At 39.7% G+C, this 24626-nt stretch overlaps 1 protein-coding gene across 1 annotated transcript in view; it reads left to right on the top strand.

Annotated features, from left to right (window-relative positions):
• The window catches only part of LOC110954393 (obg-like ATPase 1), a 43571-nt gene that overhangs the window by 8200 nt on the left and 10745 nt on the right, over nt 1-24626 (top strand). The window contains exons 4-7 of the mRNA XM_022198893.2: nt 495-622; nt 14281-14456; nt 17991-18071; nt 18430-18527. Of these exons, the coding sequence (XP_022054585.1) occupies nt 495-622; nt 14281-14456; nt 17991-18071; nt 18430-18527 (483 nt within the window). The remainder of the gene's footprint in view (nt 1-494; nt 623-14280; nt 14457-17990; nt 18072-18429; nt 18528-24626) is intronic.

Genomic DNA, 24626 nt, shown 5'->3' with positions numbered 1-24626 from the left:
AAGCTCAAGTGGAGTTAATGATGGCTTAGTTCCATTAGGTCTCCCAGTAAGCCATGACGGGGAACCAGCATGCACAAAATCAGGACCTTCCCTAAGTAGAATGCAGCCATCATTAATACACCTGAGCTTCCCCTACAGTGACAAGTGAAAGCATCTGCTGTGAAAAAGGTCCATTGTCAGTTTTCATTAACATTTTCTGGAATTTGTTCAAAGTAACACCAGGCTTATCCTCTGAGGATGCTTTGTATTTATATGTTGTGTTGCAAACTCATGCTGACGGAAAGCAATATCCAGTATTCGTACACACTTTACATTATAATACAGTGCAAAATAGAATGATCTCATATCAAAAATTCACCCTTGAATTCCTGAGCAAACAACAAAATTAGAAACTTGAAGTTCACATTGACTTCTACTGGACTGAAGATCAGAGTAATGTGGTTTCTATTTAATCTTAATTATCTGACTTCTTCCTTTTGCTTCTTGGTTTGCAGCAAAATCCCAGCATTCCTCAATGTTGTTGACATTGCTGGTCTGGTGAAAGGTGCTCATGCTGGTCAAGGCTTAGGAAACGCCTTCCTGTCCCACATCAGCGCCTGTGATGGCATCTTCCACATGACACGTGAGTCACAGGTTGGGGGTCGCGTCCCTTTGTAGAATTTCTCATCATCAACAAATCACATGAAACCTATTGGCGCAGTATTTAATATTCTATACTGTAGCTAAAGCGATTCCATCGGCTGCGTTTGGTCATGCCAAGACTCCCCCACCAGGCCTTTGAAAGCAGAAGCCATAGTTTTCCTGGAGCTTTGCTTAGCAGGGCATCTTGTGTGGCCAGTGCCAAGATCAACATAACAGTCAGAATAAATGAAGTCAGACCAAACCTCACATTCCTACTGGGAGGCTTCCCGAATGAGAATCACAAGAGCGGTTACTGAAAAGGTCTGTGCTTGGTTTAGACTTCACACAATCAGTAGTATATTTTGAGGGCTGGAAACAATGCAAGACTGTAGAGAGGGAGCACCATATATTACTGTAATATGATTCCTAATGCCACTTTTGATTTATTTTGTGTGCGGAAGAGGTAAGTAAGGCATTAATAAGCATATGAGAATGAAACCATAATTTTCTTCTACTCTCCTTTTCTTTGTTCCATACTGAATCTGTTCTAATCTACTCTATCTTAGTCTCATCTGTTATCTTTAATTTTTCTGAAAATGTTGTTTATTTGATATGATTCGAAATACTGCCTGCTGTTGCTTTGTGAATGTACAGATATAATTATCCTAGCAAATTGTTCCCAGTTTGTCCCTCAGTGAGACAGCCTTCAAATCACTTCACAAGTCTTCCTCTGCCTCAGGTTCTTCTGTGTCCCTGACATGGTCTTTGTCTTTGACAATTAAAGTATTACACGCTAGAATAATTCAAATCACTGCAACTGAAATGAATGCAGAGGCTCTTTTAAAAATAGCTGAATTTGTTTGCTGATTGTATGCGGTTATTGACTTTCCCACTGTGTGAAAAGAGCTCTGATTAGAGTCAGTGGTGGTAGGCACAGAGCGGACGGATAGAAAGGGTTAAGATTGAGGCCATTTTTCTATATTGTTCTGAAGTTGTCTCTGTGTATCACTGGCAAACGTATTACTTCTGTTCCAGTGCAATTTTCAAATAGCCTTTTCTGCATGATGACTCTAGTTGTTGGTGAGAAATGGAAGTGGAGGGCCACCCACTGTAAGACTTAGTAATGATTTACAGAGTGGACAAGACATGTCAGGTGAGACAAACTGTTTCTCTAATAAAAAGTCACAGAATAAGGTTGACGCAATTCTATATTATTTATTGTCAGCAGATCTCATAAAAAGATCAAAACCAACAATGCTTTAGTCTGTCTCTTAGTGGTTCATAACTCTCAGTCATCCTTAAACCCCTTTGTTCCTACATAAAGGATAGCTTTGGTGATTTCCAGTTATTTTTACTGTCAGCAAAACTCATAAAAGGACAAAAGCAAACAATGAATTAATCCCACTAAGAAACATTGTCTGGGAGTCTAAAACTGATTTATCTTATTCCAATGTGTCAAAGAATTCTATTGTTATAAAAGAGCTATTAAAAACACATCACTGAGCCACAAAATTGCACTGGGTGACATGTAGCTTCATTGTGCAAAATGTGTGTGCACTATAGTTTATTAGAAACCATTCCACCAACTAATCCTAGCAATCACTTCACTGTCTCTGAGAGGAGATCCTAAAAGGCAGAGGTCACTGCACATGCTCAGATACACCTGCTCACACTGCTTTAGCCAGCTTGTTGAGCTGCTTATCAGAACTTATTGACTTAAGACTTAGGATAACTACTGATGTACATCAGACTCACAAGAAGAAAGTCAGGTGTGATAGATTCATAGGACAATGCTTACATGAGTCCAAGTGTTTAAAAAGATAAAATACATCAGAGGTGTGCTGAGGGTACCAGGAGAAACTATCCATCCATTCTCTATACACCACTTTATCCTCACTAGGGTTGCGGAGGGTGCTGGAGCCTATCCCAGCTGACTCGGGCGAAGGCAGAGGACACCCTGGACAGGTCGCCAGTCTGTCGCAGGGCTACATACACAGACGAACAATCACACTCACATTTACACCTACAGGCAATTTACAGTTATCAATTAACCTCAGCATGTTTTTGGACTGTGGGAGGAAGCCGGAGTACCCAGAGAAAACCCACGCATGCACAGGGAGAACATGCAAACTCCATGCAGAAAGATCCCAGGCCCACCCCGGGATTTGAACCGGGGATCTTCTGGCTGCAAGGCGAAAGTGCTAACCACTAATTCCACTGTGCAGGCCCAGGAGAAACTAATGTTACTGATAGTTAAACACTGAATACCTCAAACATGAGAGACTAGTGGTACGGCTTTGGTTAGTGCTCAGAAATCACAGCCAAAGCAAAGATAAATGTTGATGCTGCAGTGGAAGGATCTGGTCATCATAACGAGCTTTCATGTGTTTTACACTCACAACACCAAACAGTTGAAGTCTACAGCAAATTTCTTAACATAAATTCATTGCACAACACAGGATCAGGCAGCTGCTTATGATGCAAACTTTGTCCCTGTGCATGCTCAGTGACCACAAGCAAATACGCTAAATCCCCTCTTGTTTGCACAGACAGTACTTGTTAGGGGGATACATTTTATTGTGGTTTTTGTGTTGATACAGAATTTGTTGATTTAGAAAATCCCAGTTATCCTTAAAGGTACAAATCTTTAAATTTAAATCTCAGATATATAGTTTTATGTTTAAATAAAAGTATTAAGAAAAACAACTGGGCCAATCAAGAGTTTATTGGAGGCTATTCATTTGTAAACAATGGTTAGATTCACCATTTCCAGACATTAGACACATGTGTGATGTGGGTCTGCTCAACATGCAGTGGAGTCATACATGCCATTACTGTCACCCTGCTTCTCACTGTTAGTAGAATTTGCAGCATGGTTTTATAAAAATCACTGATCAACTTGGAAATTGCACTGAATTATATGAAATGGTTCAGTGCTTTGTCTATGCACATACACCCTCTCTCCTCGTCATATATGCATTCTTATTCTTTTCTGTCTCTTTCTCTCTCTCTCCTGCATTTGTCTCGGCCACTTGATTAAATGACATTTAAACATCGGTATCACTGAATTAATTCACATTCCTGATGGCAGCACCAGGTTATCAGAGCCAGGTAGGAGCCCGACCCGCCTCCAGAGGAAGATCGTGAAGGCGGTTCGGCTGACATGGGTTGACCCATATAGCTAGATCCCTCACCCACATCACTGTGTCAGTCTGAGTGGGGTATAATAGTATTTACACAACACTGGAGATCACACAAGAGGATTAAGCTCTGTCAGACTCTGGCTGCACAGAAAATACTATTAACTTCAGCTTGATCATTAAAGAAGTAAGAAAAATATGAAATCACATCACTTTTTTTTCTTTTGGAGGACTTTTATGTTTTAGTTTCAACAGAGGAGGACTTTAATGTATATAGTTCATCTATACATTTGTAGTACATATCTTGGTTCTATGTGTGGTTAAAAAAGCCCACAGTTCAAATGTATATACCAGATCCTCACCCAAAACCAACTCTTTTGTTTGTATTCAAAAAATTAGACAAACCTTCACAACAATCAGAAATAGAAATCGAAAACCTCTTCTGTGTGTGCGTCTGCAGCTATCCGCTCTGGCATGCTATTGTTTCCACTCTTGTGAAGTCTTCGGAAACAATGTGGTTTGTTTCACAAGTTAACCATTAAGCAAAGCTGCTTTTGTTTTGTAATTATATCTATCTGGTGTTAAGTTAAGCAGATTGCATTGCTGAAGCCACTGCTTTTATATAGCTTGATTATATGGTTGTGGGGGTTCACACTTTTTTTTTTCCTGTCTGGAGTGGTATGTTTTTTGTCTGAGAATTAGCAGGAGCCTTTATATAGGGTTTCATTAGTGACATGAAAAAGCTCAGCGTAGTTGTATGATTGTTAGTGCAAGCTGAGGAAACAAGCAATTGACCTTTGATGAAATTAAATCTTGAAGTCTTGTTAAACTTTAGATGTCAGGGTAAGTTTCTGCCAATCCTGTCTGAAATTACTTCATGGTCCTTTACTCTACAACTTTTTCCAGGGAGCAGCTCAACGGGATTTCCCTCTTGATGTCTGTTCTGCACATTATGAATATATTTCATCCCGTAATGACTTTGAATAGCCTGTGTAAACAGAGGATTTACTTTCAACAATACCCTCCAAAAACTATTAAAGTACATGATGACATCCTGAAAGCTGATTCTCTTGAATGCGTGGCGTTTCCTGGTCTCATAACGAAATGGTTTGCAGGCTAAATGTTCCCAGTCCCTCTGCAGTCACTGGAAAGCGGCTGAATCCTTACTGTCTGAGACAAGACACAGACATGTTCTACTTCATCTACTCTTCTGTTCCCCGCTAGCAGCACTGCCAGCTCACCTGGCCTTATTCCCAGATGTTTGGTTTCCAGCAATTAGATGTTTGAATGCTCACACCGTGCCCTCCCCACCTCCCCATCACTGTAGGAAGCCCCTAGTTCACTTCTAATGAAGACTTATTTACGGTTGCACGGCACTCAGTAAGACTCTAGCCTTAAGACATCATGGTACAGCACGTTTAATCTTGAGGGACTTTCTGCGGTTGTGGCCAGGCAGCTGGAAAGTAGCTGTTATTTTTGGCAGAGATGTTTCTCTTCCTGGGATATTCATGCTTTCAGCACCTGGACTCCTGGTTAAGTTGGGGTTCTTTCTTCTTACTTCTCAGCTGCTGCCTGACAGTGCAGATTAAACTTTTAGGGCAGTCAGGTTGATCAGTTGCATGAGATCTTCTGCGAAGACAGATGGTAGATATTCCTTTGCAGTGCTGAAACATTTAGTCTCTTAATTGTTTAGTTATCATTCATGTATCATTGTTATGAATTAGTTGACAACCATTTTGATAGTTGATACCTGCGTACAACACTTTTTGCACAAATAAGCAGAACAGTTGAGGATTTTCTTGAGCGTTCTTGTCTTCTATTACTGTAAACTGAGCACTTTCGGGTTTAGGCTTTTGGTTTGATACATAAAACATCTAAGAACCTCACTTTTTATTTTGGGCATTTGTAGAAAGCATTTTCCAGTATTTTCTGATGTTTTATCAAAAGAGATAGCTTATTCTCTGGTTAGTACTTTGTCCTACAGTGTCAAACCATTCTCTGATGCCTTGTAGAATGGTCTGATTGCACTTTATTGTCATTCTGCTATAGGGAAAAATACCTTTGGCATGTTTGTATTCCTTTAAACTAATCACAATCATCTTGGGCAGGGCTAAGAACTATAGTGGTACTTGCTCAAAGTATGAGGGGACTGTTTTTGTGGAACAATTCCACACAGGGAGGTTAGCACTGCCATCCAAATGGCTAATTCATTGAGAAAAATTAGCAAGGCTGCTATATTGTACAATCCAATATTTCAGCAAGAATTCAAATTTTCAGTGTGTAGTTTAAAAGTCAACAGTTACCTTAGTTTGACTTAAAACCATAAATGTAATAAGAACCGGACAAGATATTTTAACGTGTAAACCAAGTCAACATCCTCCACCTTCTCGTCACTCACCTCTAAAAAATGAAAACTATTTAAAGTCATTCAGTGTCCTCAGTGACTTCCACATGAATCACGATTACCTGATGAACACATAAATCTGATGAAACAGTGAGTGTTTAAATGCGTTGCTGCCACATTGTATTTGTGTTTGTTTATTGCGTCATTCAGGCATCATCCCATTCTCCTCTCAGTGCTACAGTAAAAAAAAATCTGATTGTTTAGCTACAGGCGTTACATGCAAACTGGCTTGACTATTCAGACAGAGATGATTTATGGCTGACCTGCCTCCCCACTGACGCCAGTAATGGCTGCTCGCCAGGAAACCAGCCCTATCACTCACGAACTCACAAATCCTCAAACTTGACAAACGTCCAAAACACCTCAGTCTGCTCACTGTGCTCAGCAATGAGTGAGCTTGTCAACAATTCAGTTGTAGAATCTGTTGTTGCATTGATTAAACTGTCAATATTAGTTCTAAAAAATTATTTAATTTTTGCTGATATAGACCAAAGCCAGAAAACAGGAAGCCATCAGTGAAAACATGTGCACAAACTGTAATTATAAAGCACTCGTTTACAGTAACTGATGTGTTTACAATCTTCTCAATGTCTGACATGTAATCTCATGCCCGATGGATAGCTAAAATTATAGAAATTATGGTCTGTAACTATTTATTAAATACATTTTTAAAAATTGTAAGCAGAATCCCACAAATCCAGTATATCCTCTTCATAATAAGAGCATTCATTACTGAAGACTTAAAGACTTTTCAAAGGAAAACATACACAAAAAACCCATAAGGAAACAACAAAATCAAAAACAGCTAGAAAAAATTTATTCTTGAGGCCCCAAAATAATTTGTATTCTATATTTGTATACCCATCTATAAAATAAATCAATAATAATCTATTGTTTAAAATTATAATACATTTTTTGTCTTAATTTATTGTTTTGTTTACTTTTTGCTACATAAATTGTATCTAATTTTGGGAATACATTCACAGTAATAAACTTGTATTCAACAGTTTTGCATTTGTGAGATTATGCTACATTTGGAAATATGTTGAAAAAGATTCTTAAAATATGCAGATTTTTATGGTTATTCACAGTTACAGGTTTTAAATTTTATTTAGCATTAGACATGTTTGTTGTCTATTTTACTAAATTCTATTAATATTTTTACATATTTCAGAAATTCAGAAAAAAAATCTGAAAAATAGAACTGAATGTTCTGTAAAATTCCAGATTTTTTTAGTGTATTTTCATTTTTAAACAAGAAAAGCACTCAGAGAGCACAGTACTCCGCCAAGGCTGCTCATTCCTTGTGCCATTTCCAACGGATAAGTCCTAATAAGTCCACAGCGGTTGATTTATAGTAGGATTGCAATCATGTGATTGTCAGCAGGCAGCTGACATAGCATATAGCGTTCACTTTGTGTTATAGTTACAGTGACGCAGTGCTGCTATCTCGCAATGATACAGAAATGTTTAACAATTCAGACTATAAGCTGCATTGCTTCCAAAATCTAATCATTTGGTCCTTGTGTCATTTCTGACCTTCCCTGAAAATTTCATCCAAATCTGTTTGTCCATTTTTGAGTAATGTTACAGACAGACAGACAGACAGACAAACAGACAGACAGACAGACGGCGATTGTCACATATCTCCACCACGTTCCATGCGAAGTAACAACTTCCATAAACAACAGGGCACTGTAATTTTTAACAAACATCACTGAAACATCAGAAAATAAGTAGTCATAGGGAGTATTTACAGTAAAACAGCAAACAATAGACAATTATGACAACGTTTATTGTCATAGGAAAATGTGTCACTTAGTGCAATATAGTGTCCCATTCATATGTTTCTGATATTTTTTATTTTATTTCTTCCTTTTTTTTTACTTTTCATGGGATTTAAAAGTAAAACAATATATATATATATATATATATATATATATATATATATATATATATATATATATATATTTACTTTTTCAACTGATTTCCTGCATGTTTATGGGTTTTCATTAGTTTAGTTTATCACCTTTTCCTCTACCATTACTTTCAAGATAGTAATACAAATGTCAAGATGGTAATCTAACTGGTTACGTGTTATTCAGTAGCATTTTTAAAATGTATTTGTTGGTGTGGTTTTAATTTGGTTGACAACGACCAAAACACTAAAAGCTGAACAATGCACACAAGGCCAACAGTTAACCCTTCTATGATATGCAGTCTGCACCTAAATTCAATGGTTGCTTTCTTTGTCCGTGTTACACCTATCTACAATTACCTATCTACTGAGTTTTATTTAAAAAATAAAAATAAAAATCAACTGGCAGACAGACCACAAATGGTTATGAAAACATGGCTTACTTAACAGAAGTAAATAAAAACTGCTAACTTTGAAATGAGCCTAAACAGCATTTACACTGTTTACTGTACTTGACTTGCATATTGTATCCAGGTATATACACACTGTGTTTTCTGACACTCTCAGCTGACCTGATTTTGTTGTTTATCTTGGGTGGAAGCAGTTGAATTGCATTATAAATAGGTTAGAAAATATTCTGCCCTCTGCTACATGCGTCTCTTTGTTTACGTTGGTTGTTGTTTTAACCAATACTCCAAATGTAAAATCTCCATCATTTAGCCGTGCTGGGATCATCCTCCTTTTGTGTGTTTTCGGGCTGTGTTGAGGTGCTCTCACAGCATTTAAATGAGCATTTTGCTTCAGCGAGAATGAAGAGTTTTTGTCAGCCTCCACTCATCGTGGATGATTAGAGAAAAATGTCTACCCATCTTGACTGGAGATCGCCACAGCTCCAGATAACATGCTCGGTGATTGAAGGTCGCAATATTTTGAATTCTAATGGGCCTGCAAGATGAATTGCCTGAAATAGACTGTAGAATCTTCCTGCTTCCTCCTCGTGCCCCCCTTGCCTGTCCGCCGTGAAAAGAACCACTGGGAATGGCAAGGCCCGATGATCATAGAATTATTGGATGGTGATTCTAAACCCTTCAAAAGGGAGTTGCTATGGAGATCTCGTTCCAAACTGTGAAATGATTCACCTTTGAAAGGCTGGAGGGCCTGAAAGCTGAACACATCATTGTTCAGGTGGCGGTTGGTTAGGAAATTGCTGGTGTCTGTGCAATCAGCAGCACTATAGTAGTTAGGGATCTAAAAAGGTTTGTTCTCTGAATGATGTGGGACAACAGTGGTCTGCATATGACAGTTCCTTTCAATCACGGCACTCTCATGCTCAGTGGTTTAACAAAGTAAATGGAATGACAGAGGTTAAGCTAATGATAAGGAAATTAATACTGTTGTTTTCTGTCTATTAGTTCAAGAAAACCGCAGATTCGTCATTCAGGTTTCAGCTGAACACACATCCGACTTGTCTGGACGACTTTCCCCTACATATAGTTTTATTTTCCGTCAGTCATCGATATCAAACCTGGTGGAAAGAAGCACCTTTAAATCTCAGCCTGAGACATTGCAGCTGTCAGTACATTACATAGGAATTGGAGACACCTTGTGAGGTACTGATATTCATGCTATCGAGCACTGTGATTTCACTGTGATCTATTTTGAAAGATGGGATCATGTAGAAAACATGAGTGTATCTCTGAAGGGCTCCAACCCACCACTTTCTGGTGTCAAACTGCTTTTTAGCAGCCTATGTATTTGCCATAATTGACATGGAGAACAGACAGAGAAACAAGGCTGAATATTCCACAAACTCTGTTACAGAAGCAGTGTACTACAAATTGCTGTCAATTTCATGTATCCTAAAATGAATGTCAAGAAGATATTTCCTGAATGAACATAAATACCCTTATGTGTATTGCCAGTGTTTTTATGCTGGGAAGACATCCATAATGTGCTTTTCCTGACAGACTCATAAAATAGCTTTTACTGCTCTGAATACCAGGAGAATTGCGGCACTGAGTTTGCATGAACATTTTAAAAGCAGCGTGAGGAATGCAAGTTCTTTAGATGTGCTCTTACCCATCTTGCATGTGAAAACATGCACAGGAAGTTCGAAGTCAATGAATACTGTAATTTAACTGAATTATGTTGACCACATATCCTCCCAGGTAGCAACATCAGAGGAAGCAGCTCAATCAGTATTGATCTCGACTTGACTCAGATAGCTGCCTTGTCAGTGTACCTGATGAAAAAGTAATGATATAACTTCAGCTTGCTTGGTGTTTTTCAATGTTAAACTTGCACCAAGTGAAAAGAGGGAGCTAATTTTTTTAATTATGTTGCAGTGAAATTTTGCACAGTGAGGTTAATGTAAAAAAAACGTGTGCCTCCTTTGTTGTTTGTGCCTCCTTTCAAAACGCCTTTCATTTGTAAATGTCAGTACAAGTTATATCTTCTCAGGCTACACCTGCCTGCAGTGCTGTTATAATTTTGCAGAGCTTAGCCTGATCCCTAATCAGACCGTTGAACACGACTCGCCCTCTGGAGACTAATCCTTTTGTTCTGTCAATAAAGGAGCACCTGTTAATAGTGTCTTCACAACATCCACTGTTTGAAATGAAGCAGTAAAAATGAATTGTAAGACAGACCTGACTCCTGAAAGTGGACTTTTCCGACCTCTTCCCTCGTTTTTTGTCTTTTTACTGTCTTGCATGTGGCTTTGTGTGGCGCCGCAGTTTCATAAGGGCTGTCTTCACAGAGGCCCAACCCGACTCAGCTGTTAAAGGACTAATTGTAGAGATTGCCCCACTAGATTTCTCCCCTCTCTTTCACTTCATGCATTTGTTGTCCAGCTCTAAGCCTTGAATGGGAAGGCGGTAAAGTAGATGTGAATGTTAAATTAGGCGAAATTAATTAAAGCAAATTACTTTGGAATATGTGGCAGTCAGCAGAGAGTGTCAGTTGATAACTGAATAGTGAGTGATCAGCTGCTCCTGCTCTTTGAAAGCCTGTTTGAAATTTTGATCCATTCTCTTTATTTATTAAGATGTCTTATAATTCTGTTTGTGACTGCTTAAGGAATGTGTTGCCAGATGATTGTGTGTCTTTTAGATGTTTTAAATCTTCTTTTCAGCAAATAGACTGACATTTTGTCATTTTTAATGATTTCATTCGGAAGGATTTAATCCCACCACTGGTGGTTTGTTAACCATATAAATCAGTTTTAAGCCTCTTTAAAGCTCTAATTAATATGTGCTAAATGAAACAACAGAGGGATGTGTTTTCCATCTGAAACAGTGTATCAAAACCATACATCGTAATTGTTTATAATGTATGTATATTCTTGCAGCTAACAAAATGATTACGTTGCATTATATTTTCGGAGTTCGTGCAGACACAATAGCAAATTTTCATTCCAATCAGTGCTGAACAGGGAGCTGGTAAATTGGAGCAGCAAAACAATAATTCCACTGATTAGCCCCTTTCTGTGTGGCGTAAGTGAACTGTTTATACTGTGGAGTACCTCTGCAAGAGGAGAGGAACCAAAACAGCCTGATTAGGCAAAGAGTAATTGAATAAGTTCATTTCACCATGAGGACAACGCACAGGATGACAGCTTGCACAAAAGTCTCCAGCTTCTGTTGACTTGCATGAGCAATAAGGTTGCGGGGTTTTTTTGGTTTGCTGTCAGTTTGTTGTTGAGCTGGATTGTAAAAGGCTGTGTACTTTTGTGGAAAATCAGGTATTTGTGCCTCCTTAGCTCAGTAAAAGATGATATCCTGTGCATGCTGGGGAACATTCAGAGGTTTGTATCGGTTCAGTTTACAGATTAGTGTCCCATACAAGCAGAAGAGGGGCCAGTTCTTATTAGTGTGCCAAATTTGGAGTTTACAACCTGCTCTGTAAGGCTGCATGTCAGCACAGTGTTGCTTTAAGCTAAATTCTGACATCAGTATGTTAACTTATCCACAGTGACAATGCTAACATGTTTATGCAGATTCACTGATAACCACCCAGCAAGTTGTAAAAAGTCATTCTGTGGGGTATGTATATGTCTGTACAAAGGTTATTGTAGTTAACTACACGACAAACCCAAAATTAGCAGTGAAAAAACATTTAAAGCAAACCGAAGCTTTAAAAATAACTACCCGAAACAATATTGTGCATTTAAAAAGAAACCAAAATAAAATGAAAGTATACAGGAAATGTCATTAGTTTTCGTCTTTTAGTCACTGCAGTCAAATTTGTCAACACAGCAAGCGTGAGGAAGAATTAGCGCATGTTTACTGTAATTTGGATGACTACATAACTGTGAGTCATTTGCATTCACAAAAGGTTGTGTTCGTACTGTGATACCTATTCTCAACTCCTAAAATCTTCCCCCTGACAAATACATCCACATATCATAAAAAAACAAAAATAAAAAAAAAACAGAAATAGATAAAAATGAAACAAAAACACAAAACTGGCGTGAAAAGAACATTGAATGGGGTGAAATCTGTACCCATTTTCTTAGCGAAACTTGGCAGGACAGTGCACTCATATCATCAGGATTCTTCCTTTAGGGATCATGAATGTCTGTACAAAGTTTAGTGGAAATCTACTCGATGGTGTAAAATCAGGACATCGTGATGATGCCATAAATTCATACCTTAGACTCAGGTATACCGTCACCCGTCACGTTAACTCAACACAGCTATGAATCAACAATATTTTCTGCATGTGTCACTGTTAGAACTTGCTGAGAAATCTCGCAGGGCCTCACCTGTTAACAGATCGTCACACGCTCAGGTGTGAATATGGATTATCGATAACATTTAGTGACTCCGCTGTGCACATTCCAAGCCTATTGTCCTTCAGCACTTGGGTAGTTAAAGCCAAGTCATCATTCAGCTGACATCCACTTCCTTGTTGAATGAGATGACATTCCCATTCTGCTACGGTGTCGAACTTCACAAGTCGCTGTTGTTGACTGATTTACGATGACGTGTGCAGCTACTGTGTAGTCCAAATTTACCAGCACTCAAAAAAATACCTGACACAAAGGTACATAACTAAGTACATTTACTCCAGTACAATTTTGTGGTGCTGCTCTCCTATATTATATTAGCTCGCTGTTTTAAATTAGGCAGCAAATTATCCAATTTGTCTTGGCCAATAAAAGTGAAATACTGCTTGCATCGGTGGTAAAAAATCTCTATAATGTAATGCTAGAATGTTATATATTGATATAAGAGTCATGGGGGCTTTTCAGAATTGTAAGTATGTAATACTTTAAACACAGTTGCAATGGAATAATTTTGCTGAAGGGAAATTTATAATGCACGACTTCTACTTTAAATGGAATGTTTTTACTTTACAGCCACTTTGGATGAAAACTTGCACCACTGTACACAAATCCTAGGGTTTTGCAAATTGAAAAGCAGTGTTAGAACAGAATGCAGGTCCACTGCAGTTGCCTCTATTAACATTAAAGGCTGTCACTCTCTTGTGACAGATGTACAGCCGGTGCCCCCCCCCTCCACTCCCCTTCCCACCCCTGAGCTCTGCTGGAGAATCAGAAGGAGTCCTGAGAGCCGCTGGTGGCTAAATTGTCTGCTTCAGAGCCTCATTACCTAATCACCAGCACAGCCACAGCTAAGATGCAAATGATTGGGAGACGACTGTCCTCTTTCATTCACCAATGTTGACATTTTCCCTTAAACACACTTGGCGCATTTGTCATACTTTTTACATAATAGTTTTAAGACAGAGGGGTATAAAATGCATGACCAGATGCTTTCCACTTCACGCATTTGACAGCCTGTTTTGTTGCACTTAAAGCCAATTTCGGTGGAACTTACTTTGACACTCTTAGCTGTTTTCGTACAGTTCTGACACTTGCACGCTGAAAAGAAAGATTAAATATATTCCTGAATATTTGATTGTATTTGTTATGACTTCCCTGCGACTCCCACTGTGCTTTTTCATGTGGATGTTTATTTTTCCCCATATTCTCTGCAAAAGCTAATGATTTTCTCTGGGTCTGAATCTAATCACTGTTTCACATTTGATCTCAGAAAGTCAATGGTATTGATTCTGTTACTCTGATTCTGATGTTTGTATTATATGTGTTCACATAAAGCAATATTGTTGCTGCGAGAGGAAAAAAAAGACTATACTGATTCGCCCTGTGTGTTTGTGTCCTGTCGCTGCAGGTGCTTTTGAGGATGAGGATATCATCCATGTTGAGGGGACAGTGGACCCAGTGAGGGATATGGAGATCATCCACGAGGAGCTGAGGCTGAAGGATGAGGAGATGATCGGCCCTATTATTGACAAGCTGGAGAAGACAGCCATTAGAGGCGGTGACAAGAAACTCAAACCAGAATATGTGAGTCAATGTCCCAGCAGGCCCTTTGCTCCCCCTCACAGCAAGGCACAAATAATAACCCTCCCACACACATGGCCAAGGAGAAAAAAAGTATGTTTTTTTAATCTCCCTCCAATAGGTCTCACCCCTCCCCCTGGCCCATTTTTTCCCTTTTTAAGATTGAAAGTGATCAGGGGTCAGGGGTTTTCTGCTGTAGAAATCATTAATAGAGAGTTACTTATTCAGCTGCTGACCCTGGGTCACAGCACTGGGCTAATGAAAGTGTTTCCACACAGCTCTTTTCATCTAAAGTAATACTCAAATCATGGCACAGCTCTTGCTCATGCTTATACACCTACAGCAGCTCGGGAAATTGTGCGAGGCCATACGATGGGTGACATATATTCCTATACCTCGCTATGAATACCGTAAATGTTTAGAATATTCTTTGACAGAGGATTTCTCGACGCTCGGAGGTGCAGGGCAAAATGCTGGTTGGGATCAGAGGAAAAAACCCACATCCTGTAGGTCAGATCAAAATGTATGTGGATTCACACACATTCAGATGGTTATATTGTTACGGTAATGAGGCTGAGAAGCCAAGTTTAGCGGTGATTTGGTTGCAAATGTCACATGATGCCCTTCCATCTTTGGAGCAGGATAGGATGGGCCATCGTGCGAGGGGGATCTGGCCTTTCACTCGGAGCGGTGTGCCCAATTTTAGGCCCCAACACACAGAGGCTCTGACCACTCATTACGCTAACGAGAGGGGCTATTTCACCTGCTGCAGAGGCCCCCGCCACCGGTTGGTTCGCCCAAGACGAAACCCCCTCCTTCCAGCCAGCAGCACTTCCCCACACCCCTGTAGCCCCACAGACAGGAGCCATTCAGGCTAGGCAGGTGGCCGCTTACGCACATAATTGCTAACAATTTTAGGCAATGAATAAAAATGATCTACATTACTTGTCAAAGGTTGTGCACGCGTCGGCAAGTGAGAATCTATAGAAGACCTCTTTAGATGGCAAAGAATGGTGCTTATCAAAGCCTCCACTAAGCTTTTAGATGGGAGGGATTTTGTGATTGTCTCACAGGCTGAGCCTAGCGTTTGACATGCTCAGCTGTGTGTAAGCACACATACACGTGTTTATGTCAGCATCTATATGCAGAACGTCAAGACTGCATCTAAAAATGTGCTTTATAAAAACAGTAGTGCTCGTGCTTTTTTTTGTAGTGCACAGAATGCAGCGGAATAAAAAAGGAAATTGTGTCAACTATTTAGATGGTGATTACTTCCTTAGATTTCCCTCTTTGCTGAATAATTTGAAAGACCTTTGAAATACTATTTAATTTCCTTTGTTGCACTCAGTTGTCTACAAGCACTACAGGTCTTTATGAGACATGAAATTTCATGAGCAGAACCTATTTTTTTCCTGCTCCTAGCAGATTTCAAGAATTACTTTAATGGAATTGAAATGACAGGGCAACTTATTTTACTATTTAGGCATCCGGCGATTATCACATTAGGAAATCTGTTGTGATTCAGGATGACGCAACATTCACATTTACAGAGCTAGCTTAGTTGATATTTCACATTAAGCTTCTTTTTTAAAAGACATTTTTTAAAACATGCTTTCCCACAAGTTCCTTGAAGTGTAGAAGTGAAATACAATTAAAACCAATAATCTGGTTTAAAGAGTTATTAAAATAATTTTGAAATTTTGGAGCAGTTATGACAAACCACGCAGAAAAAATGAGATGCAAAACTGAAAACATGTTTAGTGAAAAATGCAGCTCTTCTATGAGTTAATGTTTGCTTGTGTTTGCGCTCTTCAAGGCCTGGAATGAAAGTGATGTGCTGTACATGTAGACAGCAAGGGAAATTCCCTGTACATTGTTATTACACCCAAAATATATAGAATTTTCATTTTGCCTTTTTTTTAATTAAATGTACTTTCCACTGAAGCAGAATGCTGGGGCAAGACAAAACCCAGAAGGTGATGATTGACACTGGAAACTAAAAGGGATTTCAATTAGGGAGAAAAATGCAGCTTCATCTCTGCTTTTCTACATTTACTGCTGCACAATGAGCTCAAAGCTGAAGATGTGATGTTTAAGAGAAAAAATCAGAGAAATTTGGAAATTATTGTAAAAATGGGTAAAATTAGTTTTAAAGATGAAAATGGGACTTGCTATTTTGTTGCCAGTTTAAGTTAAATGTATGTGCATGCAGCAGTGTATGGCTCATATATATGCATTGTTGTAAAGATTTAAATCCATTTTGCCGGTGCTGTGTTTACAAGAACAATGTTTCATCGCTTTTGTCCGTGCGAATCCTCAAAGTCCCTATCCTTACAAAACAATAATAAGAAACCGGCCCACCAGCGGCGCTTCATGGTGGCAAGCGTATGTGTTTGACCCCTGTGGGACCTATATGCCTTTTATTAACACCTGCCTGTTAGAGGAGCGCTGCACGGCGGCTGCGAGCTGATGAGGGAAACCTGGAGCGGGTTCAGCCTGTGTCACTGGCCGTTTGCTGTTTCCATTTCACAGATGATTAATCTCTCTGTGAAGACTTGGGCCGGCGCAGGCGGAGTGTATGCAGCTCTTCCTGCGCTCTCTCCCGCTGGCTGCACTCTGGCTGCCTGACTAAAAGGCCTTTAGAATTCCTGTGGAGAGAGATGTGCAGAGAGTGAATGCAGCTGGCTGGGGGTCAGTGTGTGGAGCTTTTTCTGCCATTGTGTAATTGAGGCTCTGGCAGGATTTTTTCCTCAGTTCTTTCAAAAGGGAGTATGATTGTGAAGTGCTGCAAGGGTTTGGGGAGGGAAAAGGAGGTAGGGGGAGTGTTGCAGAGGGTGGGGGAGTTTTTATATGAAGGGGGAGGTCAAGTTGACAGGAACAAAAAGAACGTGTTCCGCTAATTTCTGTGGGGCTGGATCAACAATAATAGGCTCAATTTCTTTATTACAAATTTTATAACTACCTCCCTCCCATTTTCCCACCCTTTTCCGCTTCCAGATCCTGTCAAGACCCAGTCTTGCCTGTGGTCTCAACCCACAAGTACCTCAGTAATGAATGTGGCATACATAGCTGGAAATGCTCAATATTTTCTCCAGAAGAAACAGAGAATAATTAGCTCTGTACCTCACTAGTGCTTATTCAGTATGACTACATTCTGCAAAGTGCCTGAGGAAGGACCAATAATTTACACCTTACTAACCAACTTCCAATTAGTTCCTAGCTCTTTCCAATTTTGTCTCCTCTCTCTATCCTTTTTATTAAACAGTCCCGATGGAATATTGATGTATAAAGCTGAGACTCTAAGAGAGACACCCCAGAAGGCATTTTGTCATGATTTAAAGGAGGGAAGGGGGTCTTGTGCATGCCATCCCTGTCAAAGCCAGGCCACTCCTGCTTGAATGCGAGCAAAATCCATTGTTCATTTTGGCATCAGGATGCCATGCATTTAGGAAATAATTACCCCATACCCTGCTGGGTTTATATTCTTTTTCATCTCCTTTAATGGCTTCTTGTTCATTCTATTTTAACCCCAAACAGGACGTTATGTGCAAAATAAAGAGCTGGGTAGTGGATGAAAAGAAACACGTCCGCTACTATCACGATTGGAACGACAAGGAGGTAAGTGTTTGATGTTGCTGTCAAATTTATTAGTGTGATTTATCTCGCTAATCTTTTCATCTGACCTAAAAGTACAACTGCTGTTTCCCTGTCTTTTGATTTTGCGAGCAAGACGTCTTTTGTGCAAATCACGAGTTAATGTGATGCACAGTCCTTTTTTGGTTATATTTTGACATCACTTTTGTACGAGCTAATGACATCTGGCCATGCTGATCTTGATTTAGAGGCTTCATAGTTGCTCCCCACAGTGCCTATACACCAGATCCTAATTTGATTTGGCTTCGTTTGTCTCTGTCTGTGTTGTCCTCAAAGGCTACTTTGGAAAGTTGTGGATTCTCTCTCTCTCTCTTTTTCACAGATCGAAGTGTTGAACAAATACTTGTTTTTGACGTCCAAACCCATGATCTACCTCGTTAATCTCTCTGAGAAAGACTACATAAGGAGAAAGAACAAATGGTAAGTGCTTCAAAGAAGGGCGGGAGCAGATTCATTGCACTTACTAATCTTTAGAGCATTCCTTCTACTTATACAATGACTTAAATCAATTTCTACTAACTCTGACCGAATCTGCAGTCGCCTATAAACGGAAAAAGAAGTGTGTGTGCTCGCTTGCTCCTGTGCATTCATGTACGCGTGAGACTGACTGTGGTCTCCTGCTGATAGAAACGGTCATATCTTTGTGAGAGGATCTGCCTGGAGGTGGCACTAAGTAAGCTCTAACACAACATCCAGCTCTGCAAACCCCGACCAGCCTCCAGACTCTGTACTTCATTAAGCACATACGAGCATATGGTCTCCATTTTCCATCAAAATTTCTCATTTCCATATGATATCAAAGAGAGCGAGTGCTTTAAATGACAGCAAAACAAGCGTGTGTACATTCGTAGCCAAACAAGTGATTAATATCATCTGGAGACGGCCAATAAATCATAAGGACAAGGCTCCTTAAATATTATCCGAAATTGCTTTGCTCCAAATATTTGGTTTTGTCGTCACATGTTGCTGCTCTTGCTTTACAAGTATCTCTTTACAGCCGCAGAGTTCCCACAGTCAAACTAAGTCTGCCCAGTGACTTGTTCGCATGTATGTTTTTCTTTTTAATGCTAATATGCAGAGATTTCTCTAACTTACTTTGCAGGTACAGAACACAAGTCTGTAAACACGACCTTTCATGCACTAATAAAACTTCTTGCTGTGTTTCCAGCTCTGTGATCCTCTGCTCCGTCACAAACACTTTTTTATAGTAATGTTGTCATCTGGCCACAGAGAGAGCAGATCTAGAAGGCTGGTGTTAGACATCCATTATGTCTGAAAGGGCTACTTTTCCACACTACAGCCGTTTTGTCAATAACACCAACTTGTGGATTGTTATCACACTTTTCCAATTGCCCTCTAGGCTTGTGGTGTCAGTTCTTACAAAATTTGTTTTTAGTGCTTTACTTGGCAGCATTGTATTACAAGGGAAGTTGTTTACCTATGACTGTTAAAATGTTCCTGACACGAAAGTATGACTGTCAGATGGAGGGAGGGGTAAGAGAGCTCATAAATCAAATGATTCATGGCAAGTGGAACATCCGTCATCAGAGGGAAGAGAGGTTTTTTTTTTCATGTCACATGTGTGTGTGTGTGTGTGTTTTTAACGGTGTAAAATGCAATAAATCTCGGAGCATTTTAAACAGGCAAACAGTAGTGCTCAGGTGTCCTGAGGGCTCCGCGATGAACAATGCCGACATCAAAGTGTTGATGTTTGACAAGTGATGAGTCACTTCCCTTGTCCAGAGAGGGGCTCACACCTGTATGGAGATGATTACAGGTAGATCTAGCTGGCCCTAATTGTACAATAAATGCTGCTCTCAGCCCTAATGGCAGCTAGTCTGCTGCAGAGACGCCAGACTGCCATTTGGCTGTCGCCATGCTCCTGTGTTTTTCCACCGGCACAGTTGAGATGATGATACGGTTAAGGACTATTCAAAGCAAACAGCAAGACAAATTGCAATCTCAGCTTTAATGTGTGCAGGAAAAGAAGGCAAATCGTAGAATGAGGCAAATAAGCCAATTTTATCTGTGTCTCTCAGGACACCCATTCAGACCGTTTCACAGGTTCAGTTGCATTTTTTTTTTTCAAGCTCAGTTTTTATATCTGAGGTGTTTTGATGAGTGTGGCTGTCAAACTGGATTTAGGTTAATGTTTTTAATTTTAGCAGCATGTTCCACCAAGCTTATTTTTTTTATTTTAATGAATGTACATTAATTGACTTTATTATTCTGGCCACTCCATAGCAGGTTATAGAAACAGTTGTGATGACTGTACTGAACCACCATCTTCAGCACACATGGGCGATTACAATAGTTTCATCAAACATTCTGAGCCTCCAGAAACATTCCATTGTTAACCAAGATCATCTTGTTTGGAGTATGGGAACCACATACCAAGCTGCCCTTGTTTAGACAAGAATACACAGTATTAGCTTTAGCAAGCCATCATTAATGGAGGGATCAGACGAGGAGCAAGGCCTCCTTTCATCCCCAGGTTCTCTGCTGGAGACAGTACATCATTTACTGTTGAGAGGAGCACATGGCTCCAATCCTATACAGTGCATGTGTACGTGTATGAGAATGCGTACATGTGCATGTTTGAAGTCTGTTTCAGAGGCGACTCCATGCTCATTTGGATGCTGGTGTAATTGCAGTGTGGAGATCAAAGGCGCGCTGGCCGAGTGATGTTCCAGAGGAGACTTTACCACACAGCCCTCTCCTCTGTGCAGAGGGGGCCGCCTGCTGCTCACCGCTCCCCTCTCCCCTCTAGCCATGCACTGCCCCCTGCACATCCCCGCTCGTAAAAAATGATTAAGGCTGCATTTGTCATGTGTTTATGACTGAGAGGCATTGCGTGATAGGGAATGGCATCTACAAGAGTCTATCAAGAGCCTTTCTCCTCTTTTCCTCGGCGTCACTGAGCTGCCTAGAACACTATTTCTCTGTGCTACATACTGCAGTTTGTGTGTTAGAGAAGGTCATTAGAGCACTGTTGATGATGTGGTGGCTGCAGTCTGCCCAGTGTTGATGTCTTTCTCTTGTCAGTTAAGATATTGTTTATTTCACAAGCATGTGGCCTCGGCTTTTTTTTCATATCAGTCTTTATTTCTTTTAATAGGTTTAGATATCAGATATTTATTTAATCTTCCTCAGAGAACTAAGAGCAGTCATATTTTGTAATGGCAAAGACACAATTGAGAATATTCCGGCTATGCTGTGATGTTTTTCTCCCTTGTCATTTCTTTTTTTTTCCCCTGCTTTTTTTCTGTCTTTTGGACAATGTGCATTAAAGTAAATTGGAGCCTCTTAAGTAGATGAGTTGACCTTTAAGGAAACCAGCAAGCGTGACCTGTCTGTGAGTGCCTCTGCCGTGTGGGTTCTCCTGGTGAGTGTAGGAACTGCAGGGTACCAATGCTTGGAGCTTTTATTAACTGTGTGTGTGAGTGTGTGTGTGTGTGTGTGTGTGTGTGTGTGTGGAGGCTGGGTCTGTTTGTCTGTCTGCCTGTATGCAGTTGTGTATATGTAACGTATAGGTATGAGTACTTTTCTTTGTAGTCTGTGGAGCCTTATTGTTCTGCTTCTTTTTTTTTAATCATTTATTAGTCTTCCTCTTTGAATATTTGCTTCCCAATGTGTGTTACATGAGGCACTTCTGTCTCTTTTCTTTGCTGGAAAAGCCACAGATGAAATTGTTATAAACCACAGCTGCTCTTCCCGTCAGCCTTTCTTTAATCATGTTCTTCCTGCCACAGATACTTAATTTTTTCATATGATTTATTTCCCTGTATTTTTCTGTCATAGTGTAATTCAGACAACTATGATGTTGAAAAGACTGAACGTTTCAGGACGAGTGGCTTCGCTCAGCACATCAGGAGGCATCTGATTAACAAGTTATTGGTTTGATCTCAGCAAAGTGCCTTGTTTTTCTGTTGAGGTGACACTGACTCAACCTCGACATACTTTGCTCATTATCAGTTAAAAGATGCAGCTAAAATGTTTTGTGGTTTTCTCGTTGTCAACAAATACACAAAAAGACCAACAACAACAACAAAAAAATGTTCTCCTAATTGCTCTTGTTGTCAATTAGCAATTAAAAACACATCAGTGTTGCCCTGGCTGTTGTAATTCAATATAATTAACAGACACACTGTAGTTTATTTCCCAGATAAACCAAATACTCACAAGTATGCAAAATACTTCCAAGAAAATAGTCCTGCGAAAATTATATTTTGAATACTACACAGTATGTGTTACTGTTTTAAGAAATTCTTTAGCCCACTTTTTTCTTGAAAGGTTTTATATGGATATGCTTCTTACATATTCAAATTAGCTTGAGGCTCCGTGGTCATGGACAGGGAAAGAGAGTCAGAAAATATTAAGAGAAAGGCTAATTCAGTGGTTTAAATCTTTGCTTTGGATTTGTTAGCTATGAGAAAAAAAATAGATTAACCAAAGTCTTAACTTTTCTTAATGATCTATGCAATGTAAACCCTAAGTTTGAAGAAATCCACAGTTTAAGAAGGAGGAGGAGAGGAGCACGAAATTGTCTTTTCTAGGTTTGATACTCAACTCTGCCTGTAGGAGGAGCTTTCACAATTAAAGTAAAGGAAGACTTGAGAGCAGTTGCAGCATGCAGGCATTCAGTTAATAAGGGGGGAAATCCTTCATCTGTTCAACTTAATCACTGGCTTCTATATTTCTACTTCCATTTTTGGTTTTGAAGAATAAGTAACAAGTTAGGTATGCATCTGTTTTGCCTTATTATTGTGATAAACACCCAGACATTTCTGGGTAACCATCAAGATTTAGAGACTGAAGCAAAACTAAGAGCAGAGGAGACTATTATGATGCTGAAAGCCAGTCCATGAAAGCAGTGACTGCAACCCACTTCAGCTACTCCAAACCATAATTCCCATAAACACAACTGAAACTTTATTGAGTGCAAAACCACTGGCTCCATCCAAGTTTTTAGGAACTGCTATCTAGGGAGTTAGAGCTCACTTTTCAAAGCCATGTGGGAGATATACGATCACATACTCCTTTTTATTTTGTGCACAGTCGTGCACTCTCTCCTTGTGCAGTGTGGGATCCTGACAAACACTTTCCCATGGTAAGACGTGTACCCTACTGCCCACTGTCAGTCCTAATGGATGCCTTCAGCCGGCTTTCAATGAGAGAAAACAACAGGAGAGGCTGTATAGTAAAACTGAAACAGATGTAAAGTCCTGTCGGCACAGTTAACCCGGTTATTGACTGTCCCCAGTCCAGGTAATGAAAGGACACTGTTGACATGTAACATGTCACCCCATTGTCTTTGATGTGTTCTGTTGTAAAGATACAGCACTGTTCTTGCAACTAATGAGACAGAGTCTGAACTTAAGACAAACTGACTTTTTTTTTTACTCTTGTTTGCTCACTTTTCTTTTTTACCAAAATCTATTAAGTATTGGTCACTTTTTTAGGCTTTGTCCTGATAAATGCTAAGTGAGTCCCCCACAATTCATAATGTATTTAGACACCTCTGCAGTTGTACAACATGCTCGCTGTCCTCTGAATCCACGCTGGGAATTGTTCTCCTGTACAGCCTGTAGTTTGGCATTTTGCAGACATAAAAAGAAATGTCTGTGAGTTTCAAGTCTGTCTAATGATACATTTTGATAGCTTTGGCTTTGTTGAGCTGCTTTTTATTATCTTTGTGATAGGGTTAAGACCAAACACACATGCCACAGTGAGTAGCCCGCAGCCTCGGCCGCTCTAATGAGACAAATAAATGAATTTAGTGTTGCCACATACAGCTTGTGAACGCTTATTATCGGGATTATTGTTGAACTGTTATGAATGGGGGAGAGAAAAAAATAGATGTCGGATTGGAAGGGGGCATGATTGGCTGATGTTACATATGTCCTTGATTACCTTCCTTCTGCTTTTATTCTAATAAGTGGCATTCTTTGTACTCCCTAGGACAGCTAGACAGTCTGACACACGATGAGAATAAATATTGCATGTGGTAGACATTAAGCTGTCATCCTGGAAAAAAAGAAGAGATGGAGAAATCCGTGTGGTGTTCTTCGGCGCTACACTTTGCCTGCTCTTGTCACAATTGTCACATCTTGATGACTCCCCCCACTCTACCCCAGCCCCCTTATTTTCTCTCGCCCAGTCAACTGCCATGAATGACAGCATGGATACCCCATATAGAGAATTATTTTGGGTGATGTAGAATGTACTCCTCTGGGTTACAGTTTGAATTTCTGATGCTTGCCTCTTTTTTTTTTTTTTTTTTTTTTTTTTCAAATCCACCCCCTCAACCCCCCCATAAATAGCTTTAACCAAGTTTATAGCTTTGATAATTTCTTCTCAACAATCATCTTAAAGACAAGAATGGGACCGGCGGTTTGTTACCGGTTTTATCTATCATGTGCAAGCATTTAAAGTCACAAGATTTAATGGGTGTATTTATCAAAGAAAGGAAAGTTGTTTAAAAAAAAGCTTGTTACCAGCACACCCTCAAGGTTTGTT

Source organism: Acanthochromis polyacanthus, chromosome 14 (genome assembly GCF_021347895.1).
Source record: "Acanthochromis polyacanthus isolate Apoly-LR-REF ecotype Palm Island chromosome 14, KAUST_Apoly_ChrSc, whole genome shotgun sequence".
In the NCBI taxonomy this organism is placed as follows: domain Eukaryota; kingdom Metazoa; phylum Chordata; class Actinopteri; family Pomacentridae; genus Acanthochromis; species Acanthochromis polyacanthus.
Note: the sequence above shows the minus strand (reverse complement) of the source record. Positions and strands in the feature narration are given on the sequence as shown.